We start from the raw sequence: 25,687 nt of genomic DNA on the forward strand, positions 1-25,687 counted from the left end.
GTCAGAGAACCTGTAAGATACATCGACGTACATTTAAACTTCCGGTACACGCAAAATAAAAAAAATAATATGACTTGTTCACAGTGACTGGCGACAGCACAGATATTTTTTAGGGTGTGCATTTATTCTGTGCCCAAACTTGAACGAGATGATAACTTCTGTTGTTACTAGAAACGTAAGTTTATATTGGTTAGTAATACTGTTAATTTACAAGCGTAAGATCGCATTCACAACGAGTTGAGCCAGGCTTTACAAAATATGGCGGTCGTACATGAAAGAAAAACCGCCTAATCTTTTAATAGTCTCTCCGCCTCTCACACGCCTCCCCACACGTCGTCCCTGCGGGGGGACAGTCATTAAATCTCTCCTCCATTGGGACGACACAACTCGTTGTGAATGCGATCTAAGTGAATGATAAGGCCAGTCTATAATTTTCACTGCATATGTTTAAATTTAGCGGAAAATGATTGTGTCTTTTACTTTCATTTCATTTTTATTAAGCCCTGTATGTGTTTACAATTCCAGGCCAGCAAAATGTAGTGGCAATACAAGAGGAAAATGTGCATGGCAAAGACCCCATTAAGCAGACCTTGACCCTGTTGTGCATGACCTTGACTGACCTTGACCTGTAATTTGGCCAGATGTTGACAGTCCTGTGGTCCTGGAACTATCTATTCCTCTACATAGTGCTGTTCTCTGCTACAACATATGTCAACAAAGTGAGTGTGTTATAAACATAGTAACTATTGGTCAAGGTGAATAATTAGGTCAAGGTGAATCATAAGGTCATTGTGAATAATTAGGTCAATGTAAACTAGTACTGGTAAGATTTATATCTATTCATATATATCTACAATTTGTCTTTTGCCATATAACATAAAAATGATGATATGCACAATTGAGCATGTGAAGAAATTGAATTGAATATTGATTGAATTGATTCATTTTGTTTCCATTAATTAAATAAATATTATGTGTTGTTTTATTTCAGTATGTGCTGTCAGTGTTGACCTTTCAGTATCCCACTATATTTCAGGGGTGAGTTACTTTTTAATAATAAATAATAATAAAAGTATGGAAAAAGGGGTTTTCATAACCACATAAGTGCAAGCAACTTCTTATGGTTTAGGATAGGTACGTTACATTTCCCTTTCCGTTGAGGCACAAAGTCACCATTCACATAATTAAAGTCTCTAGATGGTGGATCAAAATGTAGTTTGACTCGTTAATTTTTCAAGTTCCACTACTGCCCCTTAACACGAGTCTCAAGGGTTAAACAATCTGATGGCCAAAATCAGAACTAGTGGAACAAATTTCCACAATTTGATAGACCAGGTTTAACTTAACTGGTACAATGTATTTGGCATGCAAGCAGTGTTAATGTCACATCTGTCATATTTAAGTATCTGATACTTCTTCCACCATTCATTGCATGTCATTAACTTGACAATTTACAAAAATGACCTTCTTTTTGCATGGCAAGATGGCAGACTCTGGTTGGGGCAGTGTCCTTAAGACTTCTCAGTCTGAAAATAGATATTGGGACAGCAGATTTGAACAGGTAAGATATATAGATGTGTGTAGATAAAGTTTTTAATTAAAGTCTATTTCTGGACTTACAGTATAATCTAATTGATGACATTGCATCCCTCTTGCAGACTTCTAAGAATACTGGTGAAATAATTTTCATGTTTATTATGTAATCTATACCAAGATGTTTGATGGCCCAGTCCCCCCTATATATATATATAATGTAAAGAGAGTAATTTTTTGTGATCAAAATAATTATAATAATTATATATACAATAATTGTTAGTGTTTGATTTCCAGTTTGATTTATTATAATTTTCTTTCTACTGTAAAAAAAATTTAAGAACTTTGAGAAGGTCTCCTTCCCGGTGAGTATAGGTGGATGTTATCAGGTTTACAGTGGTTTTCACATGCTTGTTACTAAAGAGTTTTTTTAAACAGTAGTACTTGGTATTTTGTTGGTAAAATAAGGTTTACAGAAATGTATTTTTTTTAGATGTATGTAGTCTAGGATTTTTGGGAATTTGATCATTTAAAACATTTAATCTTTAAATTTGATGGGTTGAAATTCACCATGATAAATTTGAATGCTAGTATTCAAATTCAAGGCACACAGTGTGTGTAGACTTTAAAAAAGACCAGTTGATTTTCCTCGTAGTTTTAGCAGTTTTCCCTTGAGTGCCAAGGTGTACCACATCCAAAACCATTGACCCAGGTACAAACTACTGGTACAAAGCATTTTTCGATTTTCTAAATTTCTAATTCCTACCAACCAGGTGAAATTTGCTTCACGCTGAGAGTGCTTCAATTTTAACTAAATCTAAGAATTCAAAAACAAGTTTAAGGAGGTAAATGTTAAGAATAATTTTGGATATTTTGTAGGTTTTTGAATTGGTGAAAAAATTTAATTTTTGCCACACAAATGTCTAGCACCTGTTGTGTGACTTCAGTATAGTAACTGTTGTCTCTAAATGGTGGTATTGGGCAAATTTCCTTGAAGTAGATATTTTTCAGTGTTTTATATAATGCGTAAGTTTCTTAGAGGAACTTCTTTTCAGTGTGCAAAAGGATTAATTTCAGATTGGTTATACAGCACTGACAACAATTTTATTTATTTTTTATCATAAGTGGTGGTCAGGGGAGATTATTTTTTTAAATTGTGGTTATGGTGTGACTTTGAATGTTAAGATAAATAAAAATATTAAATGTTTTGTTAATCAAATTTTCAGTAGACTGTTTGATGGGTATGATATTTATCTTTATGCCATAACTGTTCGATATTCTGTTTGATTATGAAATTGGTGTAAATATTATAATAATCTCAACTTAGCAACAAAAGAGTTGCAGCAGCAGTGCTTTCAAATCAGGGGTTAAACATAGTTTTCCCTGCTGCACCTGTATCCATACCCTTTTAACAAAAGTAGTGGGAATTTATTTCAGGACCTTGAACATTAGATATAAAGATTTACAATATCATGTGATTTTAGTTAATGCTTAACTGTACACACACACACACACACACACACACACACACACACACACACACACAGGCAGAGGTAATGTGAAAAAGATCCCAACTTAAGTCTTTGATAATTACTTGTATAGTACATATTTGTTATTGGGGACAAAATTTTAGTGATTAATAATAAGTTGCCAGTCTTTCACCCTGGGTTTGATAGCTTACTGGAAACCCTCTTTTGTTATCACTATTATTTTGCCATTTCCATTGATACCCTGTGAGTTTAAGCAGCCACTCAATTATTATATCTTTATTATTTCTTCTAACTGGAAACATCAGCCAGGAGCATGCTGATTATAGTCTCAGGTGTTTTTTCTTTTACATCTGAAAATTGGGGGTCACCAATTTAGTGTCTTTTATATACGTATGTACATGTACCCTCAAAAATGTTCCTGTAATAAACCCATGCACTCCATATATTTTCAGGAGAGAAGTTCTCAAATGGTCTCCTGGGTTGGTGCTTTTTGTGATCAGCATCTATTCTGGCTCCAAGGCTCTGTCAAAAATAGTAAACAAACCTTGTTATATAGTTCATTGCTGTTCAATTTTGATTGTATTAATTCATGATTTAATTGTGTCTTTGTAGCGAAGGTTATTTATCATTTCATAATCAAATTCACTTGATCTCCAGCTACCTTTATTATTCTTTACACTTTACCATGATAATAAATTATTTCATCCACTGTAATTGCATATTGAGACACATTTCAGATAATAAATTAAGATATTGATACCAAAGTGGTGAAAATTCATCACTGACAGCATACTTTCTTTACTTTCAGCCCATTCCAATATTTTTAGCCTTACATAATCTAACAGATTTTAGTCACGTTATCACAGACACCATTATACATAGAAGGGTGAGTCATTCAGTCTCCCCCCTCCCTCCCTCCCTCTCTCTCTCTTAAACACACACACACACACACACACACCACACAGACACACACTGTTAAAGCAACTTGTAAAATTTTGTTACACATGATGTTTCTTCTAAGGTTACCAATTAGATCTGTGGTTACAACAGTATAGGAGAAACTTCTACTTGGATTTGGCTGATTCTGATTGGTTCTATTCTAGGCTGTTCCTTACATTTGATTTTTAGAAATTTTAAGGGTTTGGGAACTTGTTTGAAACACCTTCAGAATTGTGCAGATACAAAATAGAAAAATAGATAACAAATGATGATGGAACAAAAATAAATTATAATTTCAAGATTTTAATATTTTCCAGACAGTGACCCTGGGCCGATATGTGTCCTTGATGTACATCGCGGGGTCCTCCATTATGATCAGCTGGACTGATCCACAGGTACACTGAGTTAATTAAAAAATTCTGTCCTGTTTCACAAGAGAAAATTGATTTTTTTTTTCACTTGAAAATTGGTTGAAACTTGTAGACAAAAAATTTGATTTAAATTTTCATGGTACTTACTCAGTCTTTTCAAAGGGCAAAAATTATCAAACTTTCAGATACATAATTTTATAAGCACAAAAATAATTATATTTCTATACAGCATTTGTGGTGCTTTTAATGCACAGAATAGAACTATAGAGTAGCCTGCCTTTTAATTTTGTTGCTACCACTAAATAGGAATGTTCTAATTTTAAGAAATTATTATTTAAAAAATGCATTATCTGTAAAATGCACAATTTTCTCCCATCGAAAAGATTAAATAAATATGGTTATGTTTAAGTGTCAGTAAACACTTGAGAAAAATATATTATTTATAAAATAGAAGTATGCTACATTTTGTTCTTATCACAAGAGCCTCGTAATAAAAAATAAAGACAATGTAGAAACAGATCCAACTGGAAAAGATATGACATGGTTATACTTACTGTCAGTTTTACTTGTTAAATGATAATAAAATAGTAATCATAACAAATCTTCATAATAAATTGAAGCGATTTCAACAGAGCAACTACAAGTATGTAATTAGGTATAGAATTGGTTAATTTGTAATAATGTGTATTTAGATATAAGTATATAACATACTAGCATTTATAAAGAGACTAAGTCTTATGTATTTTCAGTTCCACGAGGCGGGGTACTTGTGGATGATGGTACATATATTATCCACTGGGGCACTTGCAATGTACAGCAAAATGACAAAACATTTCCATCTTATACAGCTTGGGTAGGTAGTTTTTCATTTTCTGTCAAACCATTTATTTCCTAGCTGTCCCACAATACATTGATATTTCTACCTTATTTCTACATCTGTCTCATTTTGTTTAAAGGTATCGATATCTGCAGTGACTTCTGTATCTAAACATGGGGCAACATCTGTTTGAAAAAACCTTCTGTTCAGCTAGATATTTTGCAGACAGTTCATGGATGTTTACATTTATCATCCAGCATCATTAAGTCTTTTAAATTACAAAATTGTTTGACAGTGTGTTCTTCCTGATCAAATGGTAGCTAGATGTTTATCATTTGAATTGAGTATTTTTATTTTATTTTTATTTTCAGAGATACTGGTAGACTATATTACAATTATTTATATAGGTAAGTCTGAATTGTGTCTTGAATTGCAGAAGAACTGTTGCCTGTTATTGATTATTGATGATAGTCTGTGAAAATAAGATAAAGTAAGGAATATTCTTAGAACACAAACTATCACCAAGAAAAGAAGCAATTACTGAAAGGGATGACAACTATTGAGAGACCCAGATACACTTGAAATTGTAATTATTTTTCTTTTTTAAGAATAACAATCTCTCTTGAGTATTTCATCGAAATTTGCAAAGGACTTTTTGAGGTATTTTGCCTCTAACAAACAGATAGACTGAGGCATATAATATATTTTCTTTTAAATTAGTTTTTATATTTTCAATCAATGTGAAGGATTTTCTTATTCTGTGTTCCCTGCAAGTTTGATCGGCAGGATGAACACCCACTTTCTAATTGAACTTTTTATAGATCTCCTTTGATATTTTGTTCAATTGTTCATTTCAGCTTCATAATATTGGCACCTTCAAGTTACTTCATAGGTAGGTTTATACACTAGATTTGCACTGAATTGTATTTTCAGTGCAAAAAAATGCTATGAACAACCATTTTTACCACAAACAGGCAGCCACTTTGTCCTGTTTCAAGCTCAAGTATACTGCAAGTTACAGTACATATTTGTCACCTTTAAGATTATGAACTCTGCCTTTTGCTTGACTCAAACGGATAAGTCACAAACTTTCCTTTAACTTGCATTAAGCATTTTGTTATTCTTCTAGTAGAGGAATGGAAACATATTTAAATTCTTTATTTGTTCCATTTTCTCCTTTTACTGTTTTTAGGTGATGCCCTAGCAGCAAGGGAATTCCCATTTTTCTACTTATATAAATTTTACGTTGGATGTGTGTCAAGGTAAGCCAGGTCCGGTTCTGGGAGAGGTTCTTGTAATAAATCCTTTAATATATTTTGTTATATTTTTGTTAACTTTTCAACCAACTTTACCAGTCTTCATTGATGTAAGCCATGCATGCCAGTTAGCCAGTGACATTTGGGCCAGTAGTCAAAAAGAAAGTTGCTGGACCTTTTTTTTTCTAGACTGACTGTAAATTCAATAAGAGAGCTCTTAAAATTGTTACCAGTCTCTTTGATCGACTGATTCAGAACACAATTTTTTACCAGTTTGTTAAAGTTTTATCTGTATTGACAAGTAGGCGAGGATTGACCATTTGTGTCGTTTCAGCCTGCTACACATCTCAGTTCATGAAGCCAATTTGCACATTTCCTCACTTGTAACACTTTTCCTACCCACTGTCTTCTTGCATCTTTAATTCAATGACCCACTTTCATTTTCAGTGACCTTTTTTCACTTTCACTTTCAGTGGAGTTTTTGGTGTGATACTGAGCCTGATTGTGATCAAATATAAAGAGGAATACCACACCTCATTCAGAGCCACGGCCGCTGTCGCAAAGGTGAGGTGAATATCAGTGCAATAAGATAATACCTAAGTTTGTACCAGTAAATTAATTATTATTTATTAAATCCGCCAAGGAGGTTATGTTTTTGGTTCCTTTAGTTTGTCTGTCTGTCTTTTAACAACATTACAGAAAAAGTTATGGAGCAATTTTGATGAAATTTTCTGGGACTGTCAGAAGGAACAGATGATTAGTTTTTGGTGGTGATGCGGATCATTAATCAATCAATAATCAATAATCAAAATCAAAAAACTAAATCATTATAGAATGAAAATTTCAGGGTGAAACGGCATTGGGTGGAGACTTTGCTGCATTGGCGGAGGTCTGCGCTCTCCGAGTGCTTTTCTAGTTTCATATCTGGAAATAAAGTTAAAGCTGAGATGATCAAAGGCTTTCAATATTTAACTTCAAATGAACAAATGTTGAACAGTTTTTCTTTTATTTCAGGTTGCCGCTTCCCTTGTGTCCTTGAGTTTATTTGATTTCATTATTACGGCAAGTAACTCATTCTGGTAAGTGTTAATTAATTAATTTATTTTTGTGAGTGTCTGCACCCAAAATTCAGAGATAACTTATCAAACTTGATCATCAGTGTTTAATTAAAATGTTTTGTCTTAAATGACTGGCCAGTCATATAAAATACCATGGCTTCCTGTACATTTCAGAAAGAACCTTCAAAGTCTGTTACTTTTATTTTAGGGGTTTTATCTTTTTTTTTAAGGTCAGAATTGAAAAAGTAGCTTTGCAGAATATGTAGACCTAGAAAATATGACTTTGGGACATTTTAAAAATGTGTACAGTGTGCCAGAAATCAAGGAATTTGTTCTCTTTATTGTATTGTATTGCATTGTATTGTCATTGAAGGGTATGTTCCAACCAGCTAGCCAGCGTGGCCATCAGCCTTTTAGAACAACTGGACCCCATACCAAGAGAGATGGAAGAAAGTGACCTGAAAACCAAGCAGAACGGTGTGTCAGAAGCCACAGGGTCTGCCATTGTCTGAGAGAGAGAGAGACAGAGAGAGAGAGAGAGAGAGAGAGAGAGAAGTTATGAGTTGTGTGAGAGAGAGTGATATATACTAAGGTTGAGTAAATTCAAGCAAAAAGACGCTGAGCCTCATAGGTCACCTAGTGCTACTACAAACAGTGCCATTAAAGATTGGTACTATTCCCCTGACATATGTGAGCCTGAATCAAAGTCAACATTAGAGCAATGAACTACCAAAAGAACAATCCAAAAAAACAGAATGATACAGAGAAACCACAGGATGAGTGAGGGAAAACAGAAAGTGGTACACCTTTGGAAAGATTTATAAAAATTCCAGTTCCTACATGACTATTCTTGAGACACACTAAATGACATTAAAAGACATTCAAAGTCATATAATATGGACAAAATATTAATGTTGGAATCAGGGAGCATACTTCCCACAGAATGCTCAAGTGCAAAAAAAAATCTACTTCCATTTTAATTTAAAAAATATTTTAGGGAGAACTGTGCTGGTGGATATGTCCATTGAGTCTCTTGTATTATAAATCATAAAATATGCATAATATGATATAAAAACAGATAATGTTTGCTGTACAACAAATAGTGGTTTACTGGTTGCTTACGTATAAAATATTTCCAAATCCTTAAGTCATATAGAGTCACTAGAATTTTTTTAAATTATTTTTTAACAAGTTTGTTTCTTGTTTGGTCAGAAGTAGCTGTACTGAGTGTAAGGCTCACAACTGGTGATTCTTAATCTTAATAGAGAGGCTATTGAGTTGTCAATCTTTAAAAATGTACCAGTACAGATGGTATCAGTAAAGTAAAGGTAAGATTATGGAAGGAATGCCAAGAGCTTTGCTGGAGGCAGTTTATTGATGTTTACAACTACTTAGCACACAAATGGATAAATTTGTGTCTTATCCAACAGTTTAATTTATAACAATATTTTTATTCAGTCAAAGTAAGAAACCCCACAGCGGGTAGAGAATATTTGTTATTTGCATTTTATGCACACTGGTGATAGGAAATATACTAATATATGTTATATTTGAATGACTTTTGTTTACTTAATATTAAATTCATATGCTACACTCCCTTCCCAGAACACTGTTTCATATGTGACAAGGTTAATGCAGAGCCAGGATGAAAAAGTTAATATATTATTTGTAACATGTTGAAAATTTCATGTGTACATTTTGAGTTCTTTTAATTTGGCAAGTTTGGTTACACAGGCTGAAATGTCTATACAAGACATTTCTCCATCTATTTGAAAATATTAAATCTCACATTATTTTTCATTGAAGTGCTTTCAACTCATTGGAGGATAAATTTTAGGTTGGTTGCAAACTTAGTTAATAAAGAGCCTAAGCATGTCAAAAAACTTCTAAAAACCGGTCAGTTGTCTTGGGCTTTTTAGTTCAAGTAGATAAGAGAGGAAAAACATAACATGAAAGAGAATTTTCATCCTTAAGTTGCATTAGATCATTTTTCTGATGGTGCTAAAAGTTGTAAAATTTTGGCAAAGTCAGTTTTTGTGGATGCAATAGATAGCAAAGATTGCAAGGTCAAGGTCAGCAGAACAAAGTGAAGGTCACCCATTGATTATTATGAGGTGGTGTTTGATCCCGGAAAGATAACATATGTATAAGAAAAGACAAACAGATGAATAAAAGTGTACAACAGGGCTTTTATTGTTTCTAGCATGTAATGCAGTAAAAGTGTTTTTTTTTTCAGCAGAAATGTACTTTATTTATAATATCATAAAATGTCACAATCTGAAGGAAGTTCGTCGTTAAAAGAAAAAAATATAATAGCATGTCATCGTCATAAGAAGAAAATATACTAAGAAAATATACTATAAGTTTGACTTGCTTACTCAAAATAGAGACATTTTCCATAAAAACTTGTAGGTCAAAACTACAATGAAAAATGACAGAATTTGTCCATAACTAATGTGCACTTCTTTTGTAATGTTCCGTTTTACATTGACTTCAAGATAAGCAATGACCAAAATTTCACTGAAACTTTAACTTACATCTTTGAATTGTTATCTTCCCAATTAAGTTCTCACTAACTAAGAACTCCATTCAAAATTATGAGCAAGACAGTCAAGATATTTCATTACTTCTAACAAGTTGCCCTTTGGTTAAAATTCCCAGAAAAAATCTACTTTGGAAAATAGCTGTATGCCGTGTTTTATTCCCAATTAAAGAGACACAGGTGCTGTGTCTACTTCGCCACTACTTGTACAATGAAGGTTTCTTCTTGAGCACCGGCACTAAAATAACAATAAAACAAGGTGTTATCCTATTGTTTATAATATTAATTCTGTCAGTGTAAATGCTATATAGGAGGAAAACCGTGGTATGAAAAACTGAGGCCAAATTTGTAATTTTGTTTTTTCTTCGCACAAGGCTTGGGATGAATTTTTCCCAATTTTGTGTTTTTCCAAGGAAGAGTTATTTTTGTATAAAGGTCATTCATTAAATATCTATCAAATATGACTAATTTTGGTAAATAAAGTATATGCCATCTAGAGTAAAGAGAAAGAGAGAGAGAGAGTGGGGGGGGAGAACTTACTTATATGATGTTATTCCATTCCTTGCTGAACCTGTAAGGGAGGATTTCTCTTCTCCAGCTACGAACGTTACCAGACCACCATCTTGCCCGTTCACATGACGACCAGCTGGACAGATGCCAGAATACTGGAAAAAACACGCATTTTGGTAAATTTCTTCCAATTCTAATATACATTACACAAAACACATAAGTATGTATATTTACATTAAAAACAAAATACTATTTCTTAAAGGGATAATAACTCTTCGTATAAGATCTATATTTCACCATAAAATCATTGTTAACAACTCATAGAGATATAATATATTCTGTTTTACTGCAAAAACGGCAGTTATAGTTATTATTCTGATATCTGAGCTTGTCTTTAGACCACGTGACCTCCACTGACAGCTATACTGTTATAATCTGTTAGGAGATTATAACAAAAAAAAAAACACTTTATAGAAAAAAATCAGGGAGTAACGTTGAATGTATAAATGGATTCATTAACCATTGGTAAGTATGGGAAAATTGTTGTTTACTCCAGGAAATTTCATTTTTGGCCAAAACGAAAAGTTATTATCCCTTTAATTTGTTTGAAAACGGAGCACAGGAAACAGAATTAGTGAATACAGAAAAATGTATTTTGTTAATAATAACATTCATTATAGTTCAATAAAAATTCCAAAATGATGTTAGAAATGAATGTGCATTTGTATTGTTTCCACTTCAATATTTTATTGAAGTTCCTTTTCCAAACAAACAAGATCAATTGATTGAATAAAACATTCAGATACTAACATTTAGAACTCATAAATCATAGAAATTCTTAATCTACTTACACTTATTTATCTGTCTTATTTTAATTTCATTTTTATCAAATTAAATGTTTTGCTTTGATAACTTACCGGAGCATAAAAGTCGGTACCATATACCCTGCTACCACGAGTGCATCCACTTCGACACCAGACTCTGAAAATATAGTACGTTTTTAAACTCTATCTCACCTATTCTTTTTTCTTTTAAATTTCAAATAAAATCAGTACTTTTTATTGGACAAAGAGGCGTTTTTTTGTTGATATTGGGTATTTAGAATTTTTTCCTCCCAAAAGTTTTTTTTTCTGAAATATGTCAATTTTAAGCAAAATTACTGTCACTGACACCAAAATAACATCCATTTTCTGCAGTACTTTTGTTTTCTGTGTAAATTGTCTATGATCTTATGTTTCTCTTAGATGCCAGTAAAAAAATTTAAAAAAAACAATTTTTTAAAATAATTAAATGTATAAAAAATCACCCACTGGACAAATGCAGCAATCCCTATAAAAAAATAATAAAACACGAAGAAGAAAATAAAATGAAATAAAAAAAATACTGACCTGCAAGGTTCTGTGCCAAAACGATGCTTACAAGTCTTTGACCAATGTGAGTAGCAGTCCAGCTCGTAAACACAACCCATGTTACCGCCACCGAGGTCTTTACACGTCTGGAAGGACTGACAACCTTCACAACCAGCCGTGGTCTCAACGAAACTGAATGCCGACGGCCATGATCGGTGGAACCTGAGCATAAACAACATGAAATGTAATTCTTATCTTTTTTTAAGGTAATTAGTCGAATTATTTATAATTGGGGCGGTTGTTTCATTGTAAGTATTACAGTTCTGAATAAATCAAAACAAATAAATTAATAAAAAAATAAAAGACAATATAGAGACAAGATAAATAAAATAAAAAAATAAATAAATATGATAACGCCTACCCGTGTGAAGTGATAGAGTTTCTGACGGTTCCTGCAAACGAGACTTGATTGCCTTCGCCTTTCGCTGTCACTACCCCTCCTTCGGATACTTCCGGTATGGCGTGGGCTGCTGCTCGGCAGACGGCAGAATTCTGGGTGTGAAAGTTTAAACATTTCAGGTGCATTTTGACTTTGCAATCCATAAATGAATTTCACATTTTTAAAACCATTTAATAATATGGCTGAAATATTAGTATAACAGTTGGTCTGGCCTTATCTGTGAGCGTAAATCAAAAACCAGAACCACAGCAAAAAATGTCAATCATTGATAATTTTGCAAACGGCTTTTGATATGATGTACATAGGAGATTAATGCAAAGATGGTCCAGTTTTCAGAAAAATTATCATTTTCAATATTATTATCAATTCATTAATTTTGTTTTTGAAGTTGGTCTTACGCACACTGCTTGGTTTTAAATATTCTTCGTGAAATGGAAAACGGGCTAAATTGATACAATGTCCTTGCATGGTTGCCATAAAAGTTCAGATTTATAAGCCAAGTTTACCAGCAGTACTACAAAAGGTAGAGTTGGCGAAGCACATGTGAAATAACTTACATTGTGGTAAATGTCCGTTCCCCAAATGCTTCCTCCACGCGCACATCCTGCTCGGCAATTCACTCTGAATAAAAATTATTAATATTTGCTTACTTCAAGATAGAATTTACATTTAATTGATTTTTGTTGGTTTCATATGGTCATCAACAGTTAAATCCACAATTCAAGTTTGTGAACTCCATTTCATTCATAATCAAATACTAATTTGTTTGTTATTCATACTTCCTTTTCCATCATATTTTCCACCAAGGGGACTATATTTTGCCTTTGTTAATTTGTTGGTTTGCTAGTTATCCTGAAAATTATGGGCCAATATTGATTCAATTTTCGAGATCGATCTACACTGGGATAACCTAGAACAGTTCAGAATTCAATGATTAATCACGAAATAATATGAGAATTGAGGTGCCTTCTTTTTAAGTGTATTTCAAATGTTCCTTACTTGCACTCATCGTTACCAAATCGATGTTCGCATGTGTCGGCCCACTTAATGTAGCAATCCAGGTCCAGAGCGCATCCCAACTGTCCCTCAGTGACGTTAACACAGGTCTGGTATGGTTCACACTTAATGCCGGCAGCGGCGCATTCGTCGTTGGCCTCGGCAAAGCTGAATGATTCTGGATAACGCCTATGGTATCTGTCCACAGAATAATTAAGTTGTTAAGACAGATTGATTACACCACTGATCGTTACAAAATGGATCGTGACTGTCAGTGTCAAGAAGAAAAATTTAACCATGATATCAGGTTCATTCGTTCGTTCATGCTTTCCGTCTCCCTTTGTCTCTCTATGCGAAAAACCTCCTGGTAAATATACAGGGGCGGATCCAGGATTATTAGAAGGGGGGCCCGTAGATGCGAGGACGACCCTCCCCCCCCCCCCCCCCCACACACACACACACACACACACACCTACCCTCCAGTAGAAACTCCATTCCTCACAGTTCCAGAAAATGCACGTTGTTCGCCTTGAGAAAGCGCCGTTACAACGCCGCCTTTTTGGATGCCCCCCATGCTGTGAACAGCAGCCCGGCAAACGGCGGAATTCTGTAGGACAAAGAATAGAAATAGTGTGTTAATGTGTGATTGTGACGATGTTAATAATCCTAGACGTTTACACGGTTGCGAATATGTGTGCATAGCACGTGTGTATGCTAATGCAAGCCCGTTCGCGGGCGCGTAGTCCTTTTAAATTTGCTTAAACATTGCTTACGTTGTAGAAAAAAAAACACCCTGTTTAGTGTAGGCGCATTGGTTAAGATATGTGACTGTGTGTAACAAAAGAACGAAATATTTTCAATGTAGTGAATTCTAGGTATAGACTTCCACAATGAAAAAGTAATTTTAAATTAATAGTTCTACTTGTTCATTGTAACTTACATTATGGTACATTGCAGAACCCCAGACGCCACCGCCACGTGCACAACCCGACCGACACTGCACCCTGAAAATCACAAAACATTGTTATTTGATAGATGAGTTAACCGAAATATTGCAGTCTGATCGAATTGCTCTTTCTCCAAAAACTAAGAAAGAGAGGGAGTTTTTTTGTGGATGATTAAAAGTTATAAGGGAACTCCTCTTAATTATCTTTATATACTTATCAAATACTAATTTCTTTTATTCATTATTCCTTTTCCATCATTTCTTCCACCACGTGGATTATGTTTTTGCTTTTGTTAATTTGTTGGTTTGCTAGTTACCTTAAAACTACGAGTCGATTTTGATTAAGTTTTCAGGATAGGACTGAAATGGGGATAATCTACACGTGCAATCGATCAGACTTCATTGATTAAAGGGATAATAACTTTTCGTATGAGATCTATATTTCACAATAAATATATTGTAAACAACTCTAGAAAAACATAATATATTCTTTTTTGCCACAAAAACGGCAGTTGTAGCAACAAATCTGAAATATATGCTTGCCATCGGACCACGTGACCTCCATTGTCTCTGTTAAGAGATTATTACCAAAAAAAAACTTTTTAGAAAAAAAAAAAAAAAACAGGGACTAACTTTGAACGTAGAAATGGATTCATTAACCACTGGTAAATATGAGAAAATTGCTGTTTACACCAGGAAAATTCATTTTTTGGCCAAAATGAACAGTTGGTATCCTTTTAATCACGAAATAATCCTAGAAATGAGGTGCCTTGGCGGAGGTCTCTGCACCTCGGAGTTCTTCTTAAGTTTATTTAAAATTTTCCTTACTTGCATTCGTCGTTCCCAAATCGATGTTTACATGTGTCGGCCCATTTTACGTGGCAATCAAGGTCCAGAGCGCATCCCAACTGGCCCTCAGTGACGTTAACACAGGTCTGGTATGGCTCACACTTAATACCGGCAGCGGCGCATGCGTCATTGGCCTCGGCAAAGCTGAATGATTCTGCATGACGCCTATGGTATCTGTCCACAGAATAATAAAGTTTTTAGGACAGATTGATTACAACAATGACGTTACAAAATGGATCAAGGCTGTCATAAAAGAATATTTCTAACGATAATATATAGGGTTAATTTGTTCGTGATGCCGTCCGAACCCCTCTCTATGCAAAAAACCTCCTGGCAAATATGGTGCAATCCGGTAAAGATCTGATAAAACCAACTGCACATAAATGCTCTTAAATATGAGTAATACTTTTTAAAAAATTATATCTTCTTACCTTTATTTTATAAGATCATAAGACTACCCGACTTATTTTCGGGTACAGATGTAGGGGAGATTTTGGGGCGATGGTTAGTTGGAGTGAAATCAAACCCTCTTCCGAAATCATGGATCTATCCCAGGTCTTGAATAAACTTTGTCTCAAATCACTCTGTAATTTATAAGCAATAATATACCTACCCTCCAGAGGAAACTCCATTCCTCACAGTGCCAGCAAAAGTAAGTTGTTCTCCTTGAGAAAGCGCCGTTACAACGCCGCCATTTTGGATGCTCCCTATGCTGTGGACAGCAGCCCGGCAAACGGAGGAATGCTGTAGGTCAGAGAATAGAAATAGTTTGTATTAACATATTAAAATATGTGTGAATGTGTCAGTGCTAAAAACCTATTTGTTTACACGGTTGAGAATATGTATGTGCCTTTGCTTGTATTCATGCTAATGGAAGCCAGTGCTTGGGCCCATTTTTGATTTAATATTGTTTACGTCGTAGGAAAAAACACCATGTCTATTGTAGACCTACACTTTCTTGATAATTTATGTGGCTGTGTAAAAAAATAACAAAAATATTTTTAATGTGGTGAGTTTTAGGTATAGGCTTTGACAATTAAAAAAGGTACTCTAAAATTGGCAGTCCTACTTGTTAATTGTAACTTACATTATGGTACATTGCAGATCCCCAGACGCTACCGCCACGTGCACAACCCGGGCGACACTGCACACTAAAATTATTACATAAAAAATTCTAACTAAACAGATTAATTAATCGAAATATTGCATTCTGGACAGATTGCCGTGTTTCTCAATCGCTTTTAGAAAGAGGGGGGAGTTTTCGTTAATGATTCAAAGTGAAAAGTAAACTCCCCATAATTAAATATAATAACATAAATTGAGAGAGAGAGAGGTCGCATTCAGAACAGTGGACTAACTAGTCCGCGGGTCAAATATGGCGACCCGCTTAAAAGCTTGCCGTCTAATCCCCTAATAGACACTGAACAGGTTCCCCGTGGGGAAGTATTCAAGTGGGTCGTTCATATTTGACCCTCGGACTAGTTAGTCCACTGTTCTGAATGTGGCCAGAGAGAGAGAGAGAGAGAGAGAGAGAGAGAGAGAGAGAGAGAGAGAATTTTTTGGAGAAGGACATGTGCTCTATCAACTCACCTGCACGGCTCATCTCCAAAACGGTGTTTACAGGTTTCGGCCCAGCGGACGTGGCAATCCAGAGCAATCACACAGCCCAACTTCCCCTCGCTAACCTCCACACAGGACTGGTAGGGTGCGCACTTGATTCCAGCATCAGCGCATGCCTTGCCCGCCTCGGCAAAGCTGAACGACTTGGGCCAACGTCGATGATATCTGAGAATGGATAAATAAATATGTTGATTTTCCTTCGTGTGAACTATTTACCCTTCTTTTTTGCTCGTTATCTGTTCATGTATGACACTTTTAACTTCATTTTGACCGATTTCTTGTTCTAAATTTTGTTTATGTAGATATCTTCAAGTTTGTTTCGCTATTTAATGAAACGTGAATCCACAAAATACACTTTTCCCTGTTTGAATATTTGCACCAACTTCATAAAGCAATAGTCTAAACCAATACATTTTCACTTCAAAAGGCATAAAATTTAAAAAGAAGACATAAAACCTACCCGCCTGAGCCGACGCCATTTCTCTCTATCCCTGGGAAGTTGAGTTGTTCACCTTGAGGCAGAGCTGTTACGACGCCGCCTTCTGACATGGTAGAGATAGCATGGACAGCAGCTCGGCAAACGGACGAGGTCTGGAGGTAAATATGACAAATTTAAAGAAACGATATTTATCAGCAGATCACAGAGAATTCTCTTCACTAGATATTCATTGAAATTTCTCCTATGCGATAGATTTCGCATGTCTGTATTGTTAAACTGCGATGACTTCTGCACAAAAATAGCGTCATCATCCAACTGGTCTCTGTTATGAGTAACAAATTTAATCATCTTACAAAATATTAAGAATAAATTTTGTTTGCACACGTGCGCACTTTTGTGTGTGTGTGTGTGAGCGCATGTGCGTGTACGTGTGGGAGAGTGACAAGAAAATTTTCACTGTATGCATATGTATGGAGCGTTAATATTCATGTTTGTGTGCGTGTACAGCAAAAAAACTCACGTTAAAGTAAACGTCAGCGCCGACAACACCTCCTCCACGACTACAACCCTCTGGGCACATCACCCTATAAGTAAAATAATGAAACTTAAATGAAAATTTATGAAAAACGAAATTTAATCAGATCCCCATGATGGATTTTTCAACTTAGGCCTACTTGATATGAATTAATATTTTGATGTTTCAAAATGTTACGGTGTCTATAATCATCTGTTATTATTTAATTATTTTTGTAGCTATTGTTTTTTCCTTTTTTAATACCACTGATGTTAAGTGCATCAAGATTTTCATCACTTAAGGGTTTAAATGGCGGGAATCACGTAAATTTCCATTAAATCCACGTTCACTGAAAGCACGTATTTAGTTAATGTGACCTGATTCTGGGGACATCCTATGGAGAAACCGTAAATAATTTGTCCTAAAATGCAGTGACATACTTGCAAGCTTCAGCTCCAAAATTATGTTCACAGATCTGGCCCCAATTACTGTAACAATCAGTTGCCAAGGCACAGGCAAGTTTTCCGTCTCCGACATCGGCGCAAGTTTGGAAAGGCTCGCATTTGAGGCCAGCCTCTGCGCATGCGCTGGTGGTCTCCAGGAAACGGAAGGTTTCTCCCCATCCTCTGTGATTTCTGGAAATGGTTCAATTGAAATGCGTTTATTAAACTTATCTTGAAGGTGGGCGAATTTTTGGTATCAAATATAGAGCTTGGCTAATTGAAAATTTTTAATTGACTTTATAGATATTGAAATATTGATACAACTTATTTTGAAGAGAATTCTACGGTCCTGGAAATGAATTGATATACCGGCGTTTAAGAGCACAGCAGGTGAATTATTTGTCCAAAATCAATTTCATTTTATAACTAAGAACCGAATTAAACCTAAACATACATTATTTCAAAGAGGAGAGAGAGAGAGAGAGAAACGAACCTTCCAGAGCCGGCGCCATTTCTAACTAGGCCAGCGAGGTAGTTTGTCGCCCCTTGGGGCACCGCCGTCACTACGCCGCCCTCGTTCTGGCTAGCAATGGCGTGCACCGCGGCCCGGCAAACAGCTGATCCCTACAGAAAAACAATAATATTCACTTTTATAGAACTTATTATTGTATGGATGCATATCAACAGACGGGCAGACAGTCAGACAGGCAAACAGACAGAGAAACGGACTACCAGCGGAACATGCGTAAACATTTAAACGCATGCGTGCATAAATTAGAACAAATATTACCAGATTAAAAAAGTATGGCATACTTTTTGACAGGTGGGGTACGAGTTCATGTAGTCTTATAAATACAGAGGTTAAGAAAACTCACATTGTGGTACACATCTGCTCCATATATGCCACCGCCTCTAGAGCACCCTGCTTGGCACAACACTCTGAAATAAAGCAAACATATTTGTTTTATATTTTAACAATCAAATAGATTTTTTAAAAATCAAAATTACTTACATCGCCATGGTTAGCCAGTTGTGACAAAAATTGGTACTTCTACCAGAGGCACAGATTTTTTTTTTTTTTACTAAATACATTTACGTTGTTTCTTATGCTATCTATTCATAACCAGTTTAAAATTGACGCCATGAACTAGTTGAGTCCCTATTAGTGAGTAAAAAGCTGTGAAAGTGGCCAGAGAGTACGTGTTACTAGTAACAGCTCAGTGCCAAAGTGTTCCACGGCAGACTCACTTGCATTCTCCTTGTCCGAAGTGATACTTGCAGGTGTCTGTCCACTTGGCATAACAATCTAGCTGCATAGCGCAGCCCAGTTTGCCGTCTTTGTCTTCAGCACAGGTCTGGAAAGGTTCGCACTTAATACCGGCAGCGTCACAGGCGCTCGCGGTTTCGGCAAAACTGAAGGTTTCGGGCCATCTTCTGTGGAACCTGTCGAAACATAAATATTTTAGATTAGTTTAAATCATGGCGATTGTTAATAAATGAAGTGATTATGTATACAATTATCTTTAAGTCTATATCTTGGCATCATCCATGAATAAATCAGTAGCATACACAAAAGGAAATATCGGTAGGCATATTCTCTGAATAGCCTGAGAGGCTGTCGTTTTCACGTCAACAATATTAAAAGAGTAGTATTATATTTTTTAGTGTTTTTATGAGGTTATAGTGTATAGCCAACAATACTTTCATCCAATTCTACAGAAACAAAATGGTATTTGCAATAAAAAACGTGATGATTATTCATCTGGATGGATCGTACATAAAAGGAAAAATAGATGGCAAATTTCTCGCAGAAACTACCCTATTTCGTCTTACCATTCTAGTGGCTTTAATACGCCATTTTTGCGATTTTCGCCATTTTCCACAAGTTCCAATAATGTTCAGGTTGCAATAATTAATTATATTAATAGCAACGTTCTTGTGGAAAGAAAAGGGGGGGCTGAAAAGCGACCTACCTCCCAGAGCTAACGCCATTTTTAGCCATCCCGGACAAATAAAGTTGTTCGCCTTGAGGAAGTGCGGTCACAACACCGCCTTCTTTCATGTCTGCGATTGCATGTATGGCAGCACGGCAGACAGCAGAATTCTGTAATGAAAGAAATGCAATGAATTGTGAAAGTTACCTTTTTTAATTGTTCTTATTCGGTACGACAAGGAGAAATTTACAAAGTGCGATCGATGCAACAAACGCAAAAATCGTCTCCAGAAACACACTCGAAGCAATTTAAATAGTACTTGGGGTACATCAACTATCTGCCACGTCACATATTTTCTAATTGTTACGAAATTTAATGAAAGTGCACTTTTGCAACAACTACAAGATCTCTGGTATAGAGTAGGACAGGCCTTAAGTTTTCAATGAAACAAACACCACTTACATTGTGATAAACATCCGTTCCCCAAACGCCTCCGCCGCGTGTGCATCCTGAGGGACATTTCACTCTGTCAGAAAGAAACGAACATAATCAACATCTTAGTTTTGCTGCGAAATTCAGATCGAAAATATGTTCTAAAAATCTTAGGCCTGAATTTCAGTCTAATTTGGGCCATGACACCATCGTTCTACGAAGACCTATCAAACTCTGGGACTCTTGCTGAATGCAATCAGAGGAACCATGGACAAAATTTCGAAATTTTATCCTTGGATTAACAGAATAACACGCCTCATCCTAACGTCGAGTTAAATACAGGAAACTGTTTATCACACGATTAAGTTGGAAGTAAGAGGAATCGTGTTAAAAAGAGTATCAAAAAATCTGCAAATGAATATTTCGAAATCAGTATTACTATTATACAACTAAACCACCTTCGATTATACTTATGAACAAAGCATGTCATTTGAGTATTAAATTCAAAATATGTTCTGAAATCAAAATAACATCTTACGGGCAAGGTTTATCGCCGTAAAGATGTTTGCAGGTATCAGCCCATTTCACCCAACAATCCAACTGCATGGCGCACACAGGAGGTTCTTTCTCTCCCATTTCAACACACGTCTCGTGAGGGGCGCATGTCAAGCCGGCAGCCGCGCAAGCGCTAGTTGTCTCCACGAAAGCGAAGGATTCATCCCATTTTCTGTGGAAGCTGTAAAGAAAAGATTTATTTATTTATTTATTCAATCATTTATATATTTATAAAATTAGATGAAATAAAATTAATTACAGTGTTATTTAAAAATGGAATAAAGCCTGTGGCCATATTTCAATAAAGGCTAAGGAACAGCATTTTCAATAATAACAAACCATTCTGGCCTAACTCCTTGGGAACTGTTATTAAGTGCTACAAATTATTAAAATTCACACATTTGGCGTTTTAAATACGAATTTTAAAAACAGAAGTTGCTCTTTCCACGTGAACCTGTACTCAACAAAAAGAGGAAGAACTCCAAACGTACGGGCTTTTTCCATCAACAGCATGTAATGCAAATGAGATATAAATTCATGAAATAAAGAAAATCCTGAAACATAAAAGACATTTTGAACGTAGAACCTATTAATATAAAATATAAAATAAATGACTTACTTTCCGGAACTGACGTCGTTTCTAACAGAGCCAGGGAAAGTGAGCCGTCCTCCTTGAGCCGTTGCCGTGACAAGGCCCCCAGTTTTCATTCCTGAGATCGCATGGACAGCTGCTCTACACACTGCCGAGGTCTAGACATTGGAAACAAAATTAACAGTTCTTTTTTCTGATTCTTTATTGATTATTAATAAACAGAAGCGCGTTTTCATTAGTATAATAGCATTTACCAGCGATATCAAAAAGGAAAAGGCATAACTGTTTTTTTTTCTCTTTTCCTTTTTTTTCGGTTAAAATTACATATGTATTTACACATTCAGTTCAGGAGACAAATACAGGTTCTTTAATACTATTACTGGGACTGTAGAGTTGAAACGAAGGCGATTTTTCCCTCTGTGACCAGTCAAAGTCCTTGTGATAATTCCAGTAAAAGCTGATAAATATACAGACACCATGCCGCAGTGCAATAAAAATTACAATAAAAAATTGTGATAAGGACATTACGTTCTGTGCGTCGTCTGCGTACTTCCAGTAAAAGGTGGCAAATATACAGACAACATGCAGCGATGCAATATAATATGTTCTAGAAATTAATAAATGAAATGGAAAATGTGTTAATTAATAAAAGCATCTTAACAAACTATCTCAACTTGATTTATATATTTATCTTCATAAAAATAAAAACGTATCCTTACATTGGTGTAGACGTCACTTCCGTGGACCGAGCCTCCTTTGACACACCCAGCTGGACACTGAACTCTGGAGGGAGAAATTAACAGTCTTAACTGGGAGAATATCTTTTATATTTAATATATATATATATATATGTGTGTGTGTGTGTGTGTGTGTGTGTGAGTGTGTGTGTGTGAATATTATCATCAGGTAGAACTACTAGACTTAGGGATACGATAGATCAGACAGACTTCGCCTTTCTTGACTATAGAACTGGAGCAACCGAGGCTATAAAAAAAGCTATTATGATGCGAATGGGAAATCCTACATGCATCGTTGAAAAACAGGTCAGGAGTTTTTTAGGCGAGGCAATGGAAACTATTCCTACCCATATGGCTCTAAAATGAGGGGACCAGTCGATCCAAACCTGGTGAAATGAATTCATTACTACGCAAGTTCCAGAACTTAGTTTATAAATGTTCACAGCAATAAATATAGCGGAAATAGTTTTTCAAACATTTAATAAGGCTTCTTCCAATAAAACGTGTTTAGGACGACGTTCATCCACGTGATTATCACGGAAATCTTAAGAAAAAAACTTTGTAATAACGCTTTTGCCACGTGGTAGTCGCAACTGCCACGTGGTAGTCATGTGACCTTCACGTGGCATGCTTGGTTCGTTTGAGTGGATTTTAAAACATGTTAACTAGGGAATAAGGCTTTACATGACTGAGGTTGACACACTAATTGTCAAGGTGGGCAATGAATTACTAAAAAGGAAAGACCAGTTTTGCTGTTGCTTGAACGAAGATATTTACCTGCAGTTATCCTCTCCATGCTGAAATTTGCAAGTGTCCGACCAACGGGAGTAGCAGTCGACGGCCATGACACAGCTCTTTTTCCCATCCTCGTGTACGTGACAGGTTTGGTGAGGTTCGCAATTGAGTCCGGCCTCCTTGCAAGCGCTGGTGGCTTCCGCGAAGCTGAAAGTTTCTGGCCAACGCTTGAACATCCTGTTTAAAAAATAGGGATGATTTTTAGTTTAATAGAGGTGCGCAAAAGGTGGTCATAACAATTGCTATGTTTTGCATAGATAACTAGATGGTGTTGATGGGTAGCCATTGCATATCCCCGCACTTCCTCGTATTGTAAAGAGTAGCTCTCCCTCAGGGACCCCATTCCCGTGATACCTATTACAATGCCTGGGTCCAAAAGAGAGAGAGAGAGAGAGAGAGAGAGAGAGGGAGGGGGTATTTCAAATTTTCAACTAAACTAAACTAATACAAACCTTCCTGTGGTCACTTCATTTCTGACAGTGGAGGCAAAGTGCACCTGTTCTCCCTGAGGAAGTGCTGTTACCACGCCTCCTTCATTGAGATCAGGTACTGCATGGACAGCAGCACGACACACGGCGGACACCTACAGAGGACAGATGAGAATGTCGTTCTCATGATATTTTAAATTTTGATTTAAATTTTTAAGCCCTTAATTTTACTGGTTATTTTCTTTCAAAATTTGTCAATTTAAAACACAAAGAAAAAATTTGGTAACTTACTTTTCAAAACGTTACGAACCAATTTTTTTTTTTTATGAAAATGTACTTTGGCGGATTTTGTAACTCAGATTTCTCAAAACTGTTGAGCACTCATCATATGCTAGGGTCAGCACTTTTCCAGTTTTCTAGACTAGCTTTCATGTGCCAAAAAGGCAAATTTTTAAATATTTGGAACCCTAACGTAAAAATATTTTTAAAAGCATTTAAAAAAACTTACATTGCTATAAATGTCAGTTCCCCATACACCTCCTCCGCTTTTACATCCGGAAGGGCAAATGACTCTGAAAAAGTACAGATTTTGTTATTAACGTCTTCTTTCTTTTACATCGGGCCATAGCCTTGGTCACATTTAAAACACATTCTCATGTTGATTTTTTTTCCTTTATAGATAATATAGAGAACATTAAATCTCATACTGGACTATAGATCGCGGTTTAAAGGTGCACACCGCGGGATTTCCTGATATAAAGAAATTTTAGGGGTTCTCTTCAAGCGTCTGAAAATCCCCCAGCCATATATGTGTTCTGTAAAGCTTCTTATATTTCTTATTTTAGACGCTTATGACTATCAAACCCTTTAAATAAAAGTTCATCAGAAGCGCACCTAGTGCTGTTATTATTTTTTCAGCATTCTCAGGTAGCCATTGCCAGCTTGTAACGTTTGTCTTATACAAAGTGCCGCGTTACAAACAAGGCAATGCGCGTGGCGGCAGATGTCTTTCTATTTGACCAGCCAGTCATTTAAAACATAGGTGTTTAATTAAATTGGAACAACAAATCTAAGTGCAGGATCGGGTCAAGCAAAAAATGGAAAATTCATTTTGGCGAAAAAAATCCCGTGGAGAGCATCTTTAACCTGTAACAACTTAGTCCTTAGTCTTAATCCTACACACCTGCAGGGACCGTCGCCATAGTGAGATTTACACGTTATGCCCCAGTATATTCTGCAGTCCAGCTGCAACACACAGCCCAGTTTTCCGTCACCGACATCTTGGCAGGTTTGTTCAGGGCCACAGGGTGTGCCTGCAGTTGCGCATGCGCTGGTGGTCTCCACGAAACTGAAGGTCTCCGGTTTCGGCTTGTAATACCTGAATTATGATGAGTGAAAATGAGTAGAGAATTTAAGAGTTTAATCAACACCACTGATATTGATATTTATTATTTCTATTAATTTCACCATCATTAAAAATATCATAAAGGGGCATAATTAATACTTGTTACTGCGTCGTAATATTTATTTTAAAATGTAACATTTACATATATAAGCCCTTTAATATTTCTGTAGCAAAACTTTTTTACTTAAAAAATCTTCAGTTAAATATTTCTCAAAAAGTAATGACAAAAAAGGGACAAAGACGCATGGGGCGAATGGTTTTGACGGAAAGCGCAAGGCAATAACAATTTCAATTCTTATGATCTACAACACTGCATATACATCATTAATGATGAAATAAAAGGTCAATACATACGCTCCTGAACCAATTTCGTTCCTGACGGTGCCGGCGAAGCCTTGTTGTTGTCCTTGACTGAGTACATTGACAACGCCGCCATTTTTCATGTCTGGAATGGCGTGCGCCGCAGCACGACAAACTGCCGAGTTCTGGAACATATATTTTGTTCAGTAAAAAAGTTGATTGACCAAGAGATTAAACTAAATTAATTGATTAATTAATGGTAAATTAAACGTTTTATTTAATTCTTAATTTATTAGGCACACATTTATTGAATAGACATTGTATTGCCCATACGTGTTTATAACACTGACAACAGTTAGTAATCGTCAGTAATCTTA

The 25,687-nt window shown here is 35.8% G+C and overlaps 2 protein-coding genes across 5 annotated transcripts in view; one reads left to right on the forward strand and one right to left on the reverse strand.

Moving 5' to 3' along the window:
* LOC106170466 (UDP-N-acetylglucosamine transporter SLC35D4 homolog) lies at window positions 1–9,651 on the forward strand. Of its 4 annotated transcripts, XM_087019311.1 has the most exons (15): window positions 1–175; window positions 526–719; window positions 992–1,038; window positions 1,484–1,561; window positions 1,875–1,898; window positions 3,476–3,557; window positions 3,832–3,909; window positions 4,280–4,357; window positions 5,083–5,186; window positions 5,522–5,557; window positions 6,008–6,042; window positions 6,343–6,412; window positions 6,880–6,970; window positions 7,421–7,485; window positions 7,838–9,651. In XM_087019311.1, exons 2-15 carry the CDS (start codon window positions 642–644, stop codon window positions 7,974–7,976), a joined length of 1,005 nt encoding a protein of 334 aa, XP_086875437.1. In that variant the 5' UTR covers window positions 1–175; window positions 526–641; the 3' UTR covers window positions 7,977–9,651. The 4 variants fall into 4 exon arrangements, with proteins under 4 accessions (XP_086875437.1, XP_086875439.1, XP_086875441.1 ...); XM_087019313.1 differs by lacking the exon at window positions 3,832–3,909; XM_087019312.1 differs by lacking the exon at window positions 1,875–1,898 and having other exon boundaries at window positions 2–175.
* LOC106170475 (uncharacterized) overlaps window positions 9,634–25,687 on the reverse strand; it is a 23,639-nt gene continuing 7,585 nt past the window's right edge. Inside the window, exons 10-38 of the mRNA XM_087019295.1 lie at window positions 25,365–25,495; window positions 24,789–24,983; window positions 24,114–24,177; window positions 23,630–23,760; window positions 23,160–23,354; window positions 22,365–22,428; window positions 21,673–21,803; window positions 21,037–21,234; window positions 20,529–20,592; window positions 20,106–20,236; window positions 19,381–19,575; window positions 19,008–19,071; window positions 18,626–18,756; window positions 18,130–18,324; window positions 17,696–17,759; window positions 17,197–17,327; window positions 16,707–16,901; window positions 16,204–16,267; window positions 15,730–15,860; window positions 15,096–15,290; window positions 14,262–14,325; window positions 13,798–13,928; window positions 13,325–13,519; window positions 12,883–12,946; window positions 12,287–12,417; window positions 11,905–12,087; window positions 11,434–11,497; window positions 10,547–10,671; window positions 9,634–10,244 (exon numbers count right to left, since the gene is read on the reverse strand). Of these exons, the coding sequence (XP_086875421.1) occupies window positions 10,196–10,244; window positions 10,547–10,671; window positions 11,434–11,497; window positions 11,905–12,087; window positions 12,287–12,417; window positions 12,883–12,946; window positions 13,325–13,519; window positions 13,798–13,928; window positions 14,262–14,325; window positions 15,096–15,290; window positions 15,730–15,860; window positions 16,204–16,267; window positions 16,707–16,901; window positions 17,197–17,327; window positions 17,696–17,759; window positions 18,130–18,324; window positions 18,626–18,756; window positions 19,008–19,071; window positions 19,381–19,575; window positions 20,106–20,236; window positions 20,529–20,592; window positions 21,037–21,234; window positions 21,673–21,803; window positions 22,365–22,428; window positions 23,160–23,354; window positions 23,630–23,760; window positions 24,114–24,177; window positions 24,789–24,983; window positions 25,365–25,495 (3,675 nt within the window). The 3' untranslated portion in view covers window positions 9,634–10,195. The remainder of the gene's footprint in view (window positions 10,245–10,546; window positions 10,672–11,433; window positions 11,498–11,904; window positions 12,088–12,286; window positions 12,418–12,882; window positions 12,947–13,324; window positions 13,520–13,797; window positions 13,929–14,261; window positions 14,326–15,095; window positions 15,291–15,729; window positions 15,861–16,203; window positions 16,268–16,706; window positions 16,902–17,196; window positions 17,328–17,695; window positions 17,760–18,129; window positions 18,325–18,625; window positions 18,757–19,007; window positions 19,072–19,380; window positions 19,576–20,105; window positions 20,237–20,528; window positions 20,593–21,036; window positions 21,235–21,672; window positions 21,804–22,364; window positions 22,429–23,159; window positions 23,355–23,629; window positions 23,761–24,113; window positions 24,178–24,788; window positions 24,984–25,364; window positions 25,496–25,687) is intronic.

Source organism: Lingula anatina, chromosome 8, assembly GCF_051362555.1.
Source record: "Lingula anatina isolate TDL-2025a chromosome 8, LinAna3.0, whole genome shotgun sequence".
Classification (NCBI taxonomy): domain Eukaryota; kingdom Metazoa; phylum Brachiopoda; class Lingulata; order Lingulida; family Lingulidae; genus Lingula; species Lingula anatina.

Excerpts from the sequence above, each read along its gene's own strand:
- LOC106170466 (XM_087019311.1), top strand. The coding sequence starts at position 642 with ATGTTGACAGTCCTGTGGTCCTGGAACTATCTATTCCTCTACATAGTG. Across the intron at positions 3,558-3,831 it reads CCAAGGCTCTGTCAAAAATA|CCCATTCCAATATTTTTAGC; the intron begins GTAAACAAACCT and ends CTTTACTTTCAG. Across the intron at positions 3,910-4,279 it reads ACACCATTATACATAGAAGG|ACAGTGACCCTGGGCCGATA; the intron begins GTGAGTCATTCA and ends AATATTTTCCAG.